The sequence below is a fragment of the Lynx rufus genome, unplaced genomic scaffold (assembly GCF_022079265.1).
Source record: "Lynx rufus isolate CCGP_SWC_20201006 ecotype Redwood Valley unplaced genomic scaffold, mLynRuf1.p SCAF_9, whole genome shotgun sequence".
NCBI lineage: Eukaryota > Metazoa > Chordata > Mammalia > Carnivora > Felidae > Lynx > Lynx rufus.
In genome coordinates, this window is record NW_025814897.1 from 113,037,315 (window position 1) to 113,056,838 (window position 19,524).

Sequence of the window (19,524 nt, forward strand, 5' to 3'; positions counted from 1 at the left end):
GGGGGGCCTCCGGAGCAGCTACCGTGGGGACAGCGTGTGTAGACGGAGCAGGCTTTTCCCTCCACCACGTGGGGCCTCCTAACCCCACCCTGGGTTCTGCCAGAACCAGGAAGGGCTCTGGGGGCCTCCTTGCAAGGCCCCCTGCCAGCCAGGGTCCGTCTGCCCCGGGGAAGGGTTGGGCTCTGAGCTACGGAGACAAAGACGACTGGAGGGGTTCAGCCACCTCCCTGAGCCCTCCACAAGGCCCGGGGCCATGCCGTGGAACCGGCATCCAGCCTCCCCCACCCCCGGGGCTGGTTCTGCAGCCAGCTCCACGCCTGGGCGTGGTCTGAAAGGCCAGAGCGTGGTCTCCTCGCCAGGAAGCAGACAGCCTGCCGTGCGGCTCAAAGGCCCACCTTTCCCAGGGGCAGCTGGGGTGCCCGGCAGGTCCCCGTGAGGACAGAGGAGGGTTGGGGGAAGCCCCCCAGCAGCTCACGGCTGCTGTCACAGAGTGGCTCCTGTCCAGCAAGGGAGGCTGGACGAGGCAGAGGCGGCAGGACGAAGGATCGGGGCACCGCTTCCCGGGGCAGTGCACCGGCTGGGCCAGGACAGAGAGCGGGCCGACGGTTGGGGGCGATCCCATGGTCCCAGGCAAACCTGGACGGCTGACCGTCCTGCCCGGAGCTCTGGGTGACACAGGCAGTCGGCCTGGCCGAGCGCCCCGTCCTGGGTTGGACGCAGATTGGAGCTTCACCTAAGGGCCTGCGTAGACCGAGCGCAAGGCATGGCCATGAGCTCATTCATCCCATCTTAGAGACAGCCTCAGGGCGCCGGGCTTCCCCTGACCCCATTGTATGGATGAGGCACAAAGTGTTAAGTAGTTGGCCCGGGGCGGAGTCCAAAACGTGGGCCGGGAAGTCCTGGGCGCTCAGGACAGGCCGCTGTAAGGACCTCACACGTGCACACAGGACACCAGGGACAGCCAGGCAGGGCCCCGGCAAGGCACAGCGGTGCCTTTCCTCCCTCCCCTTCACAAGCAGTATTTTGTTTGCGGCGTTGGGGGTCCCCGGCCACAGTGCCGTCGGCATCGTATTAGATTTCGTCGTGGAGGAAGGGGACACGCTCTTCTTAAAATGATAGCCGTGATTCTAGCGAACAGTGTGATTTGCCGCCTCGGGGGAAACCTTTAATTTAGCTTTAAACTGTTCTTAGCACCTGGGACTTCTCCCTCGGGGCGACTCAGAGTTGAGAATCTAGACCAGAGCCAGAAACTGGATCTCACTGTTTGGAGAACGAGACTGCCAGGCAGTGCCGGGGCGGAGGTGCTGATGTGGGCTTGGGATCGTGCCTGCGTCCAGACAGGGCCTCAGGCCCGAGACCCCCGCCCAGGGGCCGGGGGACATGGTTCCCGCGGGCGCGTCCTCCCCCATCCGGAGACCTGCCCTCTGCTGCTCGGAGCACAGCCGTCAGCCCCCAGTCGGGACCGTGTGAAGCACAGACCCTCCCTCCCATCCCAGGCTCCCCGCCTGCACCCCACTCTGAACACACGGAACCTGTGGGACAGAGCCCCCCGGGGGGTGGCCCCCGTGTCCCCGGCATCACAGACGTCAGCCGGGGACGTGGTGTCAGCAAGCCTCATGTGGCAGGCTTGGCAAACCAAGTGCCCTCAGAGCCCTGGGGTGGGGGGGATGGGACAAGGTGGGACAGGGAATCCGGTGACACGCTGGGCCAAGCGGGCACCACACCTCACCTGTGCTCGCCAGGAAAACAGGTCAGCGGGCCTTCCTGGGCCACCACGGGTGAGGACAGAGATCAAGGGGACAGACGCTTGGGAACGCCACGCGCAGGCGTGGAAACCAGGAACCAGCAGGCAGGGGGCCGGCCAGCGGGAGCGTGAGGACCCGGGCCCAGGCCCGAGGGGGAGTAGACTGGCCTTGCTGGGAGCGGGGGGCCGTGGCTGCTCTGATTGTTTGACCAGCCCTGAGCCCCAGCCGTGAGCCCCCCCTCTCCCCCCACGGAAGTCCCATCCTCGTGCGAGCAATTCTCCATGACCAGGTGGTCAACGTGCTGTGGAGAGGGCCCAGACCCCGAGTGGGACCTCGGGTTCTAGATCGGGCAGGTGTGTTTGCCTTAAATGCGGCATTAGGAAGAAGTGGCAAGGAGCAGGCTGGTGGCCTTAGCGCCCTCTCTGTTCGCCTTTCACTCTGGGAAGCCAGAGTCCAAAGCACAGGGAAAGGAAACGAGGCCCCAGACGCCAGCCCCAGCCCCAGGTCACTCCAGGCAGCTCAGCCCCGCCTCCCGCACCTGCCCTGAGAGGTCATCACGGGCACGTGCTCGTGCGGGTGACCCGGCATCCGGGCTGGAGTAACAGAGGTGCTCTGGCCAGCCTCTGGGCGTGCCCTGAGCCCTAGAAACCAGGAGCCATGGAGCAGGGAGGGCCCCCTCTCGTGGTCCCCGCGGGAGCCCCCTGGCCCATCGCCAGCCCCCTCCACCCTGGCCACTCCTTACCCGACGTGCCAGGGCCGCTGGAGCCTCTTGCCATCTTCGAGGGCACCGCCCAGCCTGTTGAGCGACGGTGACCGGCTGTAGGGCCCGGGGGTGTAGCCCCCCAGCGTCCTGGCGGCCCCCTCGGGCTTGCCGGGCGTCTGCTGCAGCAGCTGGGGCGAGAGACTGCGGTGGGAGGTGGAGGAACAGACGGCCCAGTCGGGCGCGCTGGTGTTGAGGTTGTTGTCACTGTTGGAGCGTAGCAGGACCCGGGGGGCGGCCAGCGTGTTGGGGGGGCGCCGCCTCCGGTTGGAGTACGCCGGGGCCTCTCGGAAGGGCACTGGGTGGGAGAGAACAAGGCGGGGGGTGAGCGCACCCGTGGCACCTTCCGTGCAGGGCGCGGACACGCCCCTGCGCGCGCCCTGAGCCCCCGCCGGTCCCCGCCGTGCGCAGAACCCGCCCCGACACAGAAGCAGCGATAGGCGGACACTGAGAACCTCTCCATCTCACGGAGGCTCAAGCCAACGCTTGACATGGAAGGGACTCGGGGTCCGACTTCCATCGGGGCCAGCGCCCCGCTCCGTCCGCAGCCGAGACGCGTGTGAGGGCCTCACAACGCAGCCGGGGCACTGAGACGGCCACAGGTACGTCCTCACCGCGACCCGAGCCTGGCCCCTGGTGTGGGCTGAACTGGGTCCCCCCTGCAAGTCTGGTGTTGGAGTCCTGACCCTTTGCGCCCCAGACGGCATCTGGCGATGGGGTCTCCATGGAGGTGGGTACGGTAACACGGGGCCACGGGGTGGGCCCTGAACCCGTGTGACCGGGGTCCGTGTAACAAGAGGCGATCAGGGCACAGACACGCACAGAGGGACGACCCCGTGAGGACACGGGGAGAGGACGGCCGTCCACACGCAAGGAGAGAGGCCTCGGGGGTCCCGGCCCTGCCCACGCCTGGACCTCGGGCTCCGGCCACCAGGCCAGGGGGACAGTAAATCCTGTTGGGTAAGCCCCCCGTCTCCGGGACCGTGTCACAGCCGCCCCAGGACACGCACACGGCCCTCCAAGCGCTGTCCAAGGCGTCTGCTTCGGTTCCAAGCATGCTTCTTCGTCCACCCTTGAAACCAGGCCCCGCAGGGTGAAGCAGGAAGAGGTGAGCCCACCTCTCCCGTCTTCCTACGACGTTCTAGACTGCAGGCGAGGCCCTTACTCTGCCGAGTTCAGCGTCCCAGAGACTCAGAACGAGGACACTGCCCACGGGGACCGTGGGTGCAGGCGTGCACGCTGCAACCACTCGGGCTTGCTCCGCAGGCTGGAGCCAGAAATAGAAAGTGTCCTTTCTAAGAAGACGCATGTAAAGAGAAGCAGCCCTCCAGGCTGTGGAGAAGTCAGATGCCGATGACCCCAGGAGCCGGGGACGCGGGCTTCCTTCGAGGTCCTGACACGTGGGCAGCTTCCCGCTCGCCATGGGGTTGGTGTACTTTGGGACGAAGCGGGCGAGCGAGCTCCCAAGTCTGTGCCGCCTGAGGCCAGGGCCGTCAGTGCACACAGCCTGGGGCTGCGCGTGCCCTCCCAGGGGAGCTGGGCTGGAGACGGGAGTCTCAGCGTCTCAGAGGACAAGAGTATTACGAGCACAATTCGCCATCCGCGCTGCCCAAGGTCAGAGGCTGCGGTGAAGTACTTCATGAAAACTAAGGACAGGTGCACCCTTCACGGAGCCTGGGCCTGACGTCAACCCCTGCTCTCAGCGACGACCACACTGGGCAGCCGGGCTCACGGGGGACAGAGGTGGCGCTGGCCAGGCTCACAGGGGATACAGGTGTGCTGGCCGGGCTCCACTGAGACAGCTGTGACCCAGTCACCCCTTCACAGGGACGGAGCCAACTCGGGAAAGACGCGTAAAAACGGCAGGAGGCTCAGGATGGGCACTGGGAATCCACGTCCAGAGCAGCCGCTGAGCCTTTGGAAGGGACACGTCGGGAGGTCACATTCTGCCAACACGCGGCAGCGTGCGCTCATTCCGACCCGACCCCTGTCCGAGCAGGACGCGGCCGGGACCCCACTCTGAATTCCGCAAAGGAAACACACACGTGCCGGCCTGGCTAGGAGAGAGGCGGGCGGCGGGAAAGGCCGGTCGGCGGCGTCCTCCTCCGGGGACCCCCGTCTCTTAAGGGGCTCAGCCCACCGGGGAATCAGCAGGGCAACATCCCCCACCTGGTGGTTTGCTGGTCGTGAGGGACAGCCTCATCGGTCACTCCCCCTGGGCAGACAGAGGCCAGAATGACTCCTGTGAGGACTGAGCGCTCATCCTTTAGGGCCTGAAAAACGCACCTGCCGGTGGGTGCCTTGGGGTGACCTGAGACCTGCCTGGCGAAGGGGTGGGGGACCGAAGACCGCGCAAAGGGCTGATGACTGCACCACCCGCCCCAGAGGATGGTTACCTTTCGAGCACAGAGCCTGCCAACTGAAGGACTGTGTCACAGCGAGAAAGCCAACCCCCCAAGCAGCTACAACAAGCGGAAAGCGTGACCCGGCCCTCGGCCTCCTGGACCAGCTTCCCCTCCCCCCACCTCCCGCCCCCGAGGAGAGGCCCGGGCTCACGCTACCCATGGGGAGGGGACCCCCCCAGACGAGGAAACGCGTGCATTCTGTGACGTGAACTCCTGCCAGAGCCTCCAGCTTCCCCGGCGACGGAGTTGGGTCCATTTGTCTGACTGATGTGACTCTAAGATATTAATGCCCTTAATAGGAACTGGGGGAGGGGGCGGTCCTGCCAACGGCTGAGACAGACTCACGCCGGCAGAAAAATCCATGAAAAAACAGAAGACACATGGAATGAACCCCAACGAACGTCTCCGCGCCGTGCGTGGATGACAAAACCCAAAGTACCACAAGACGAATCTGGGTTAATAATGTAAGAAAATGAGCCCGGACAAACGCCGTGTTTCAGACCAATTCTCAAGACAGGGGCTGAAGCCGGCTTTGCGAGTGGGGGCGTGGGCAGTGGTCGGAATTCCGAAGGACCGGTGCCCCGGTGGGGGGGGGGGGGATGGTTAGGGGGTGGAGGGGCCGGGGTGTTTTGAAACACAGCCTGCACTGGGGATCAGGTGGATATACTCAAACAGAATCACATAGGTAATGTCAGGGCTAGCATTCAAATGACAATCGTCTCACCTAATCACCAAGACTCGCATTAAATTAGTTTCCCCGTGCAAGATAATTGGAAATTTTTTCCGTGTTTGTTTTACGGCTCGGGCTGGTAAGTACCTTCCTAATTCCTCCAAAGTAATGTCTTCATAAACCTGATTTCACAAGACAGGAGTTCTCTGTCTGAGAAACTCACTGGAGCCATCCGTGGAAATGTTGATTTTTTTTTTTTTTTTTTTTTTTGCGAAAAGGGTTAAAAATAACTCTTTTCCTGTCTGAAAATGATTAATATTCCACCCAACTGTTTCCTTCTTTCAGGCGATCTGCAAACTCTCAGTGGGCGGATATTTTCTTAGCCGTCTTACATGCATTTATTTATACATTTTCTTTCCACAATAGAAATTACACAAGGTGTGACAAAAAGCATATGCACTCTCGGAGTCTGCCACACTGCGTTTCCATCCACTCGGGGAAGCTGCGACCCAGAGATGGCCACGGAGAGCCCAGGAGTGGTTCCCAACGCGTCCGCCCTGTCGGCGCAGCCAGCATCGGGTCCCGACCCTCCTCGTGCCCGAGCAAGCGCCCGGCAGCCGCCAGGGAGCGGACGGACTAGTCAAAACTTCCTTTGTTTTCCATAGGACTTAGTTTCCCACGCGGCACGTTCCGGAACGCGACGGTACCAGGGGCCGGGGACTTAGGAACCCAGGCAGACAAAACGGCACCTTCCGGGGGGGCTCGCGTTCCAGACCCACCGCCACAAAGCCCGGTCACGCGCCAGAAGCGATCGCTCCCTTACGTGATGAGAAGGGACCGGCAGCGATTCCGGGAGGGACCGGAGTGCCCCCCGCCGCTGCCCCGGAGAGGCAGGGAGAAACCGCTAGCGCCCAGGCACCGCGCTCCCGACAGCTCGCCCTTACCTTCCTTCTTGGTGAAGGCATTTAACAAAGACTTCATTTTCCCTCTGACTCTGGCAGCAGTCGGCTCATTATATAACCTTCTCAGACGGGAGGAAGGCAAGGGAGGCTGCCCGGCCCCTCGGCGGTGCGGCGGCGTGGACCCGGGGAGCGGCGGCGGGCGTCTGGGCGCTGCGCGCTTCCGAGCACGGCGGGGCATGCGAGCCCCGGCGCGCTGGCGACAGAGCCCACCCCATATTCTGTCTGTCAGCTGGGAACCAACCGTGCGTAGCCTGGGGCTGCTCTCAAACCCTGCGGCCGCTGCTGGCGCCCATCATGTGAGCAGCTCTACTCTGCCTTTGTGATCAGTGCCTCTGGGAGGAGGGCGGAACGAGGCGGGCATCCTCCGCCGGCGGGGCGGCCGGGAAACACCGGAGGCAGCCGCGAGCCCCCGAGCCCCCGACTCCCCGAGCAGACTCAGGCTGCAGCTCGGGCCACGGCTGCTCCGACGCGCCGGGCGCTAAAAATAACGCGCCGTGCTCCTCCGGGTTTATTTTTAAAGAGAAAGCCAAGTTGCCCGGATCGCTGCTTGTTTGTCCGCCAGCAGACGCGGTGAGCGAGGCAAGAAGACGGAACGCCCCGGTGCCAGATGAGCCCCGCGCCAGACCCACGTTTAACCGGGCAGCCCTCGCCGGCCTTCTGGAATCTCTGAACGTGACCCAGATTTCTGTCGGAAGGAATCAGACACAAGCACCTATCGCTTCTCCCGGCTCACCCCACCGTGGCGATTACCCTGGAGGAAACAGGATTTCCTCCCCCCCGCTTTTCGTTCTTTTTAAGGAGAGAGAACACAAACTAACTACCCACCCCCCCCACCACCACCCCCCCCCCCCGCCCCGCCCCTGCTCGCCCTGATTCCAGGCAGCTGATCAAATGACTGTGTCTTCAAAGTCCCTTTACACGTGTGCTGAGCATTTCCACCCCGGGAGGAGTCCGGGAGGCTCCGGGAGAGGAAGCCCTATGTGAGGACCGCACGGAGGAGGGGCGGCGTGTGCGTGTGCTCCGCCGAGGCAGGGGCGCTGGGGTTGTTTCTGGGCGAGGAGAGAGGGCTTCCTGAAACACGAAATGCAGCATCCAGGGAGCCGGTTCTGTCGCCCGACACACCTGCTGCTCGGCTGTAATTAAGCGTGCGTTCCCTCGGTTGCTAAGAGAGCTGCTTCCGAAATTAAAAAGGCAGGGAGCGCGAGAGGAGACGGGATGAGGAAAAAGCAACGGGGACATGTAAGTCGAATCCCACGTGCTCGACATACTTCGGGCCGACAAAAATGGCAGCTCCAGAAGCCGCGGGCGTCTGTCTGTCTGTCTGTCTGCCTGCCGAGGAAGGAAGACGGCCCGGGGGGTCGGACGCCTCGCCCAGCGGCCTCTCCGTGCGGTGGGGAAGGGCTGCCAGGGACGCGCCCCGTGACGGCCCTGTAGTAGCTGCTCACTTAGGCACTGTCTCCCACCTCATGCCCGCAGCGCCCCAAGTCACACAGCTCACCAGCCGCGCCCCAGCTCGGCCCCGGGCGACCCCCTCACCCCACCGCGCTGGGTCTCGAGTCCACACGACGGAGCGCAAGCCATTTCTGAGGCGAGCCGCTGGCACGTTTCATCATCAGAGACCCCACGGGCTTTGTCTCGTGATCCACATCCTTGACGGGGTGGGGGGTGGGTAGGGGCACAGGCAGAGCTCGGTGTCCTTGGACACGTGGGGCGAGGCTGAGCGGCTGCCAGAAGTATCTCTCCCCCCCCCACCCCCCACCCCCCCCCCCCCGCCGTGCAGAGTGTCACCGAGGACACAGCAGCTCCCACTTGGGGAGACCGTGCGGCGCCCCCCGGGTGGGTGTGGTAGGGCCTGCAAGGTGGCCGAGTCCGGTTCCCGGGGCCGGGCCGGCCACAGGCGGGGTGCCACCTGGCCGGGACCCACGGAGACAGCACAGCCAAGGGAGCTCCTTCCTCTGCAGAGGCCGGGCCCTGCCACGTGAGCCCGGAGAGCTCGCCAAAGCGCAGGGAACCCTCTGGGAGAGTGGGAGGCTCGGCGCTGCTCAACCCGCCTCCATGTGTCTCTGGTCGATACCCTCCCAGAAGCACGGAGCCGCATCCCAAGCCAAGTTCCCTCGCCAACCCCCGCTGCCGGCCGCGGAGTGGAGGGGCGTGCGCTCCAGGGTGGCACCTCGCCGAAGATGGGTGCTGCCTCCGAAACTTCGTCTGTGTCCCTGCCGTTGACCTTGGGGGAAGGGCGTGGGGAAGAGGCGGCTTCCCGGGCGCGACTGCGAAAGCCCCGCGCGTTGTCTAACTCGAGAAAGCAGAGGGAACGGGACGGAGCCCTCTTCCCCGGCTGGGGAGCAGAACGGGGTCCTGACACGGGGCCCGGCCGGGAAACGGGGCCTCCCCGGTCCTCCTCACGGGGCACCTGCCCATAAGCGGGAAACGGTGGGGCCCCGGGGCTGGGCCCTGGGCAGGGAGCCTGGCAGAGACCCACGAGCAGGACGCAGAGGCTGCGGCCTGGTGCAGAGGGGCGGCTGGGCTCCCCACGCCATCCCTACCCGTCCCTGCCCATCCCATCCCCGCCAGCGTTGGTGAACCGTGGGCTCTGTGCAGGCCACGGACGGACGCAGCAGCGAACAAACAGGAAAGATCGCTAGTCTCCCTCTCGGCTGCCCAGGGGGCTGGTGCGGGGACGGGACCAGACTCTGGGTATGATAGGATTGGGGGCACTGTGGGAAACACCCCTCAGCTACAGGATGCCTTTCGACAACCTCACACGCGTTTAATACGCTGCTGGGAATCTGACTGAAACTTTGACGGAAACTGGGAACCGGGGGTCTGTCACACTCACGTGCAGGCCCACTGCGTCCCCAGCCCTCAGCGGGGCTCTGCCCCCCCGAAACCCCACCTCCTGACCCCCCCCCCCACCTGGACCCACCCCCTCACCACTGGCAGGCACGCCCTCCTTGAATACTTCCAGTGACAGGGAGCTCACTACCTGAGTGTAGTGGTTTTTGCTCCGAGACACAGGCTGCGTCATCCTCACCATGAGGCGAAGGCCGGCCCCGGGCCCACGTGTGCGGATCTCCCTTCGCTTCGCCAGAAAACAGGCTTGCGTCTGCCACATGCTAATCGGAAGGGACAAAGCATAGATTCTGCCCCGACAAACGCAAAGCCATCTGTAGTGGCATCTTTCATTCTGTGCTCTGGGACAGGCTTTTCTGTGCAAACGTTTACTGGAGATCGACGGGCCGCGGCCATCTGGTACCGCGGCGCGTATCTATCTGCACCCTCCACGCACACGTGCACCTGAAGCCTGCCTGCCCGGCTGGCCGGGACGGGACGAGGTCTGCAGGAATCACGTCCAGTGGAGTGTTTCGGCCCCCGCCCCGCGGAGCAGTCCTGCCGCCAGCCACGTGCTCGTCCACGGCAACCCGCTCTCCGGGAGGGACAGACGTCACGCCCTCCCCGCTCAAGCCACGAGGCCTGGACGCCCAGCGGTGACGCCAGCTTCTCTGGAAAGCTGGGGCAGCAGAGGCGGAGCGGGGCAGGCACGCTGAGGGTCGGCTCGGGGCCCAGCAATCCGCTAACACGGTCCTCCCCTCCTAGACGAGCAGACCGAGGACAACCGGGCTGAAGGTCCGACATAAAAACCGAGACAAAGACGCAGGCCGGGGTTTGAACCCCCACTTCTCCCCGAGGCTCCCGGAGAGCCCGTGGTGCGGCTCAGACATCTGGAACCTTCTTGTGGAGTCCCCGGCAGGCTCCCCGACACCGGCGGCGAGGCTCCCTGGATGAGAGGAGCGAGGCCCACGGGGGTCCGACTTCGCTGCCCCCACAGCCGTAGGTCTGCGGAAGGCAGAGCCCGGGGGTCCTCCAGGGAGGACCGAGAGTGACCACCGCGGGTTGCACCGGCCGCGTTGCTGTTCCCCGAGTGCAGGAGACGTGACAACACACGCTGCTGGGGCCCAGCTGGGCTGGGGTGACACGGCGGGTGGCAGGATGCCACGGGGTGGCTCCGTCCACCTGCTCGCCCGCCCACCCCAGAGGGCGAGCAAGAATCCTCTGAGTCGGGGACACTCGATGTCCGGGGACAGATGAGAAGGTCAGACGGGGGCGGGGGGGGGGGGGCTCGAACCGGACAGCTCCCAGGAGGGCAGAGCATCCCCCAAAGTGAACCCCAACTGTCACCCCCCGGCCGGGCCCTTCAGCCACCAGCCTGTCCCCCCCACCCCATCCCGACCACCAGCCCAACCCCGCTGCTAGCCCCTTGGTAAGAAACCCAAGACCATAAATACACAAACACACAATAAAAATACCCCAGGCCGTCCCCTCCAGCCTCCAGCCCCGCGCGGCCGACCAATCCGCCCCGAGCTCGGATCCACCCGCCCAAACCCTCCGTTCGAAGCCCTGTATTTGCCACGTCTTTTGACAACGGCCTGACAACAGGCTGAAAATAATTTCATTTCTCGTGTAAAAAAAGGCTCTTCGCACATCAGAACATTTCAAGGCTCTGGCAGGGAGGACGCGCCAGGTGTGATAAACGCGCCTTGCGAGGCGTCTGCTGTGCGGGTGCCACGGGGTCCTGGCAACGGGGCCCGTCCGGTGCCCACGACGCCCAGCGCACCCGTCCCCCAGCCGGGGGCCGGTGCCAGGTGCAGGGGAGGAGCGAGACGCGGGACCCCAGCCGCCCGATTGAGGGCCCGGCTCTGCGTCTTCCGCCCTCGGCGGCCGTGGGCTGCCCGGGCGCCCCGGGCTCAGTTTCCCCATCTGTAAGTGGGGACAGCCCACCTCGTTCCCGGCGTTGGCCGTGAGCAGCTGAGCTCCCGTTTGACCTTCCAGGGGCGAGGTCCAGCCCGAGGACCACCCCTCACCCTCCCTGAAATGGGTTGTGAATGGTGCCACCTCCCAGGAGGGTCGCGAGGACCCAGCCACTCACCATCCGTTACGGTGCGTGCACCACAGGGTCGGCAGGGGTCACTGAGTAAAGGCATTTAGCTCAAAATCTGCCAGCAGATGGCACAGCCACCTCCCCGCCCCAACCGCGCCCCTTGTCTGTGATGAGCCCCCATCCGGCCACGGAGAGACCCCTCCTCAGGGCTCCCGCAGCAGAAGTGCGCCCTCGGGCGATTTCCTGGCTCCAGGGCATGTCAAGGCCCCCAAACGCACGTTGGATGCCCGGCTCCCCCCTCGCCCTGCACACCGGAGGTGACCCCCCATAGCTCTGGATGTGAACGAACGGATGGATGGATGAATGAACCAAGGAAAGCGAGGTATGAGTCCCGGCTTTTGCTTGGCGTGTCCCGAGGCGCCTCACCAGGTACACCGGGCTGGTCTCCCTGAGCCTGAAGCCACCTCACTTCTCTGTTCCTTCTTGCCACCCACCGCCCCCCCCCTCAGAGGCCCCCGGGCACCAGGGGGAGGTCTGCCCTGCAGGGCTCTGGGGCCGCGTTCGCCCACACCCCACGGACAGGTGCACTGGACGTCGCTCAGGCCGGTGCCCTCGAGGCCCTTCTGTGTCTGCACAGCCCCCACCCCGAGTCTTGCCTTCCTGGTGGGCTGTGGGCCACTCCCTCCACTTTCCCTGCTGCCGGGACTCAAGGCAAGCAGACGCGGGGCACAGCGCTCTGATTCCGGAGGAAGGAGCCGGTGGGTGTGGACGAGCGTCCCGCCAGGGACGTGCCAGCTCCCTGGGCAAGCAGGGGCGGCTGGATGCCAGGCCTGGCTCTCCAGCCTCCTTGGGGAGCTGTGACCCTCCTTTCCTGCATCAGCGGGTCAGACCGGACCCTTGCTGGCCACAGAGATCCCGGCCGACAGAGCCGATGAGGCTGGGGCTCGGCCGTGATTTCTCCAAGACCCTGAGATTCCAGATGGAGGCTGTTTCCCTTCTCTGTCCAAGTGGCCTGGCCTCGCCTCCTATTTGTGGGGAGAAGGGAGAAGGGAGCGCAGGCTGGCGTGGAGCTGGGCTGGGGAAACAGAGGGAAGACTGAGTCTATTTCTTCTTAATACAAACCTCTGGAGGTGACTCTGTCCTCTCCTCACAGAGGGGGCCCCTGGGGAGCTGAGAGGAAGAGACAAAACCCCAGAGGGTCTCAGCAGCCCACCAGCCACACCCTCTATTCTATGTCACAGAAGCAAAAACCAAGTGCCAAGAGCAAGGCTGTGCGGCCAAGCCGGGGGCAGGGAGGCAGCGGGCCCGGGCAGGTGTGGGCGGGAGCCGGACCTTCCCGCCTACCCCCCCCCCACCTCACCCCGAACAACGGCCCTTGCTTCCTCCACGCACAGCTTCAGCTAACTGCGGCTTAAATATTAGTAGGCAACCTTTCTCCAGCTCACAATAATTGTTAAATGAATCACGCTTTTATAAATAACGCGAGATATAAAAAGGCATCTCGGCAATAATGCGGGGTTATCTTTGAACAAAGATGTAGGTGCCTACAGCGTTTGTAGCGTTCGCGGCAGCCAGGGCCATTGAGGGAAGCTTTGCCCCTGGAGGACCCGTCGAGGCCCAAGGATACTCGGGGCAGAGGGCACCCGACTTGGGATCCTCCGATGCCCGCGGGGTCTGGATCTCTTCCGGGGACGGGTCAGGCTCCGTGCCGGTGGTGGCTGGGGTCAGGAACTCTGCGGGTTCCGTGACACCGTGACTCGGGATTTAGGTCCAAGACCAAGGTCGCAGGGGGCAGGGGGCAGAGCTCAGGAGGGTTGAACTGGGGCTGGCCACGGAGAGCGAGGGTCCCCGAGGCGCACTGCGGAAGGATCACGGCTCCGAACGGCACCTCCTACCCTTTCCTGCATGTAGCTCAGCCTCTGCCAGAGTCCCACGGACCCCACGTGCCAGCTCTGACCGGGAGGCGTGGGGGCAAGGGCAGCGCCGGGGCTTAACGGAAGCACGAGCCACTTCCCGGGTGGCCCGTCTGACAGCTGGGTGACTGAGGACGCCTGGCCTCTCATGGGGGAAACTGAGGCTCAGAGCCGTGAGGCAAGTCGCCTGTGCTCGCCCCGCCCTGTCTGTTCAACAGAGTCACCCCGGGCCCCCACGGCCAGTCACAGGACACCTGTTCCCGGACACAGCGCGGCATCCCCTGTGCCCAGGATCCCCAGGTGAGCTCTCGGAACCCAGCCCGCACCTGTGGCACCACACGACCCCCCTTTGTCCTCCGCAGGGCTTCCCGGGAGGGACCCCGGCACACACGTCTGAGTCCTCGGGGGCAGCGTGTGGTGGCTGCTGTGTGACCAGGTGGATGAGTGTGGGAGGGAGCAGGGGGCAGGCACCGGCCCACCACAGATGCCGCCCTGCCCCCATCACTCAGACCCGGCCCTGATCCCCAAGAATGACTCCTAGAGCCCCCCGGGAGTGGCAGGACGCCCAAAGACTCTGGTGCAAATCTCCAAGTCTGCAGGGAAAACGCCAATCACAAACGGCACCAGTTACAAACACCAACGTCACCGGTGTCACTGGGCTGGGCCACCCCCTTTCTGCAGGAGCTGACCCGGAATGGCCCTTTTTTCGTCGTGTGTTGGCACCTGAGGGGAGTCCTGCCTGGGTCAGCCTCTGACTCGGGGTGGGACTCAGTTTCCCCATCTGTAAAGTGGGGAGGCCGCCCCCACCTCGCTGGGCTCGTGGGATGTCTGCGAGGGCCCCACAGGGGTGGGCTGCCTGCCGACTTCCCTCCCCTACGGGGGGGGCCACAAGGGTGGAGGACGGGCTCCCCGAGACTCGGGGAGGAGCTCTGCTCGGATTCCCACTGTGGAGTCAGGTGCCCCGAGTTCCCGAGGCCATAGACAAGTCCTGGCTGCAGCAGACCGCGCTCCACGGATGGCCTGCTGCCCACGTGGGGCCCACGTGGGGCCCACGGGAAGCCCGGCTCTTCGTCCTTGAGGGGGAGGGTCGGGAAACGCACCTGCCTCCTGGAGTACCACCAGGAGCAGCAAGCCTCGGGTTTGGGGGGCCAGGACGGTGCCCCGCACCTGCCCCCCACCGCCTGCGACCTCAGGCGCATCGCCGTGCCTCCCCGAAGGCGGGCACCCGCCCCGAAGAGAGTTAGAGCCGACAGGGCCCAGTGTCCACGGCCGTTCACGGGTGCAGAGGAGAGGACCTCCCATTGGATAACCCAGTGGGCACGAGCCGCGGGGGAACCCAGGGACTGGACGCTCCCATGCTGCTTGCTGGGGTCTTCCCCGTGAGTCACCAGGGTGGTGCTGTCCGCAGGGCCCCTGCCCGCATCACACCCGACTGCTCTGTACATTAGGGACCGGACTGCAGGCGCCAGGCCCACACACAGAGCCGATGCAGCCCCAGAACGCCCACATGTCTCAGGACGTGCTGCAGAGCCAGCCGCGCACAGCGGCCCCCCACACAGAGCGATCTGATTAAAGCCAGCTCCCGAGACGGTCAGAGAGTGGCCAGAGTGACCACGCGCTATGGACTGAGTGTCTGTGTTCCCGCCAAATCCCCTATGGTGAAGCCCCTAGCCCCCAGGGAGAGGGCGCTGGGAGACAGGCCTTCGGGCCGTGAGGGTAGAGCTGACGTGAGGCCTCCAAGCCCCCACGGGGCCACGGGGAGATGAGTTCTCTCCGCCGTGTGGGGACGCCGCGAGAAGGGGGCCGTCTGCGAACCGGGAAGAGTCCTTACGAGGCGCCGAATCAGCCAGCACCGTGATCTGGGACTCCCGGGCTCTAGAACCGGGAGAAAAAAATGCCCGTTGTTTAAGCTGGCTGTGGCCCCCTGTCACAGCAGCCAGGACCGACAAGGGTACCGCGCAGGCAGACCACGTCGCTGTGCCCTTGCAGGCCCCCAGGGGACCGGGGGACATCACTGTGGCTTTCCCCGCCCACCCCTTCCGATGCCCGGAACACAACTCTGGCCCTTGCCTCGCCGCGCCCTCCGCCGGACAGGGTTACCTGCCCTTCCCACCCTGGCTCCATCCAGCTCCGGCCCCTCACTCTCAAGGTCACCTTGCCAGAGGCTGAGTCTGTCTCGTTCGCCCTTCATCACCAGAACCGAGGTCGGAGCCTCACAAGTATGTTTCCTGTCTGCCTTCAACAGGGAAGGCACCGTTCTACCTCCTGTCCGGGACTTGGTGGTTGAGTGGTTCACTCTGCCTCACTGCGTGAAACGTCTGCTTCTAGAACCCTTCCCACCCCGAATACCCCCTCTGCACAACTGGGCCTTTCTGGAAGTCATGGGGCAGGAGAGGGGGCTGCACACACCTCTCTATCTTCAGGCTACGACACAAGACCCGACACAAGGTGGGGGCTTATAAATACACATTCTGGTTATTTTTGATCCCTGACCAGCCACTTCGACACCTGGGTCGCCTGTGGGTCTGCTCCTGTTAATTTCTCTGATCGCACATCACATTGTCCTGCGTCTTTGCGTGTCTAGAAATTTTTGATTCTGTGTCAGCCATTATCTTTAACGTGTTATAGAGATTCTGGATTCTGTTCCTTTTCTCTGAAGGGTGTCGGGTCTTTCTAGCAGGGAACACGATACTGGCAGAACGCTCCATCCTGGGAAGACGTGGCTTTGAGTTTTGGGGGGGAAGCATCTCTGTTGGTTTGGTCCTGGGATGAGATTCTGACATCATGGGCCCTTCCAGGTCTCAGGCAGAAAACCCAAAGGATTTGCCAAGTTCTTCAAATGAGGCAGGACTCAGCGCTCTGTCTCCCTCATGCGGGAACTGCTGAAGTCTCCCCTCAGGTCTCTGAGATTTAAGCTGCTGTGTTCCACTAGGACCCTTGGATTCTCATCCTGCACGTGCTAGTTCAGAAATCAGTCCAGGACTCGATGAGGGTTTATGTGAAGATTTGGGGCTCTTGCCTTTCTAGGAGTCCTCCCCTCTATTGCCAGCCACTCAGGTAGGTCTGACCTTGACCTCTAACCACGGCATCCTCAAGTCACCTTCTGTCAGGGGGATCCTTCATTAATATGCCTCTCGTCTGACAGACTCCCCTTTTGGTGAGGGCCCCACGTTCTGTCTGCTTTTGGTTTCCTGCCAAAGCCCACGAATGGTTGTTGCCATTTTTGCTCTGTCCAGAGTTTGTCACTGTTATCCGGAGAAGGGTACATCTGACGTGAGCTGCTCTGCCACGGTTGGAAGGCAGAAGTCACGGGCTCATAAACGTAAGTGAAACAAAGAGGTGCTCCCCCCGCGGGCACACCTGCACACGCATGCAGTGAGTGTGCGTTCTGCACGTCTGGAGGCAGGGGGTGTGCCCGGCGGGGAGACGGTGAGTGTGTCAGAGCAGAGAGAGGCCCAGGGTGAGGAGGCCAGGCCAGGGGGCCTTGACCACCGACCACATCAGCAGAGGGGCCCGGGGCAAACAACAGTTCCCGAAACTATGCCTGTCCCTGCAGCCCGGCTGGGAGGGATCGTAGGCACCGAGACAAGTTTATTTCAACACAAGAACCTGACTTTTGTGACTTCTGAGCACATCCGGGCGGCTGGAGGTGCGGGCAGGTGCACAGGCACGTCCCCACCTTGGAGATCAAGGTGTTACCTGATCAGAACTTGTACAGGTGCCAGGAGGCCCTGGAAAGTGAGCGCTTGAAACAATGCTGAGCGAGCGGCGGGTCGGTCCCCACCTGGTGCGTCGCCTCGTTAGCGGATCCTGCTGCCGATTTGTATTTTAGGAACTAATTAAGCCTTGGTGACCGATCTAACCTTCAAATGAATTCCTTCCAGGGCTGAACTGGCAGCCCAGTTCCTACCAGGCAGCAGCATCAGGAAAACCCCAAATCCAGGAAAAGCCAACCCCGAAGGGCAGGGGAGCAGGGAGGAGGGGACCGCAGACCTTGGGCGGGCCGGCCAGCAGGTGAACAGACACGGAACCCAAGCGGGGGAGGGCACAGACTCCCAGCTGCCTCCCAACCTGAGTGGTGGTGTGAGCGACCCGGGACAAACGGAGGGGCCCCCGGGACAGAGGCTGTGGCTGTTGGTCTGACCCTAACCCCAGTGTGACGGCTCCTGGCGGCCGGGCCTGTGACACGTTTCCTTCTCTCTACAGCCCGGTGAGGTGGGTACATTCACACCCATCTCACAGACACAGAGGCTGAGACTCACAGGGGTCTCGGAGCCCGCTCCCCAACGCCTGTCACTCCGGGGCAGTGCTGGCCTCGCCTTCCCCTCAGCAGCACAGCCGGCCAGGGGTGCCCCGACCCGTGGGCAGGGGGTGGGCGGCTCACCTGGGAGCCCAGCACACGGCACAGCCGGGGGGCAGGGGAGGCGTCGAATGAACAGGCTGACGGCACCGTGTGCGTCTCCCGATCCCGCTTCTGCTTGGCTGGGAGTCCCTGCCTTCCTGGACCTCATTTCCCCCATATGTCAAAGAGGGAACTGGGTGGAAAGCCCATAATGTTTCCCCCGGTGGAAAATCCGGGGGCCTCATCCACTGTGAGGGGCAACTTGTCTGAAAGGGGCAGAGGGTCCCCAGGGCTGGCTGGCAGGATTTCAGGGGCACTGACGTCACCCAGTACAAAAAGTGGAGACCGAGGAGGTCCGCCCGTCCCTCCACGTTTCCTGCGGGTACAAGGGCACACGGGGACGGCCCTGCCTGTGGCCGGCTGGCCCACCAGAGCTCCTGGAGCCTCAGCCATTAGGCCCAGGGGCCCGAGCCAAGGCTGGGGTCCACACGGGGAGGCTGGAGCCTGCAGACGCGGGGCCTCCTGGGAGGACGGGACCACAGGGTCTCACCGGGGTCTCGCTCGGCCACCCAGGCACTGGGCGCTTCTGAGACTCAGGCCAGCCCACCGCAGGCTGTGTCCCTGGGGCCTGACGGCCACCCTGGCCTGCTCTGCTCTAGCTCGGGGTGCAGAAAATGGCATCTGGGAATAAGAGTACAAGGACCACAAGAGCACGTGGCACAGGAAGCGATGTCCGCTCCGAGGGCCCCGTCTCTCTCCTCCCCCACGGCACGCTGGGTGCCACGCACGGGAGCCCCCGGGGCACAGGGCAGGTCAGGAAGTCGCCCACGGTCGCTCACCAGCCCAGGCGGGACAGGCTGTGCCCTTGGCCCATCACTGACCCGGCAGCTGACCACACGCCCGGAGCCCGGCAGAAGGGCCTGGAATCCCAGCCCTGCCCTGGGTACCGGCACCCCTCTCCTCCCCACTCCCACAGAGTCGGCGTCTGCACTGTCTCCGTCCTCCTCCGGGGCGTCCAGCCCCTGCACGATGCGGCTTCTCACACACTAGCCGGGTCGGGTGGGGTCTCAGCTGCTGTCACATCCCGGGCAGCCATCCCCGACCCTGCTCTGTCCCCAACCATTCTCCCCTCGTGAGTGGCCCTCCTGTGTCCCCTGCACTCCTCCTGACATAGCACTGTCCCTGTGGCACGTAAGCACGGTCTGCGTGTCTCCCCCACTATGCTGGGGCCCCTACAGGATGGGGTGGGACCCATTCGCCTCTCTGCCCTCTGCTGTGCAGCCCGCCAGCACGGAAACCACGGACGGGGGCAGCCGGGCCATCCACTAAGGCTTTCAGAGACGCCGCACCGGCGACCTCAAGGGCCTCGCGCCCTGCCGGTCCTGCTCACTCTGTGCCGAGGTTTAGCTGTGCAACCTCGGACGGGCTGCATGACCTCTCGGAGCCTGTAAGTGAGGCTCTGGTGATGCCCTTTCCACACGGCTCTTTCGGGGGCCCCTTGGGCTCGAGACAGGCAGGCAGGCAGGCGGGGAGGGTGTGCAGCCCAGCCAGGGCCTGCTCTGGGGCGAGTGTGAGCCCCAGGCTCCACGGGCCTCGTGGACAGCTCTGCACACTTTGCTGGGCAGAGTCCAGGATTCAAAGGCGCACGGGCCACTGCTTTAAAGAACCTGGCTCGCCTGGGCGCTGAGGGCTCACGTCACGCTCAGGGGAGAAGTCAGCTGCGCCTGAAAGCTGAAGGAGAAACCGCTGGGGGGCTCGTGGGGAGAGCAGGCGGGGCTCCCACTGCCCAGCGGCCCACGAGATGGCCTGGGTCCCTCCCTGCGACCCCCACACGAGCCTCCTCCTTCAGGC

General features: G+C 64.1%; 1 protein-coding gene across 2 annotated transcripts in view; it reads right to left on the reverse strand.

Moving 5' to 3' along the window:
- Positions 1–19,524, reverse strand: part of SHANK2 (SH3 and multiple ankyrin repeat domains 2) — a 431,931-nt gene that overhangs the window by 274,097 nt on the left and 138,310 nt on the right. Inside the window, exons 1-2 of one of the 2 annotated variants that reach the window (XM_047071363.1) lie at positions 6,525–6,561; positions 2,488–2,803 (exon numbers count right to left, since the gene is read on the reverse strand). In XM_047071363.1, coding sequence (XP_046927319.1) covers positions 2,488–2,803; positions 6,525–6,561 — 353 coding nt within the window. Of the gene's footprint in view, positions 1–2,487; positions 2,804–6,524; positions 6,562–19,524 lie in introns of those variants that run through there. The other variant, XM_047071362.1, reaches the window with a different exon arrangement.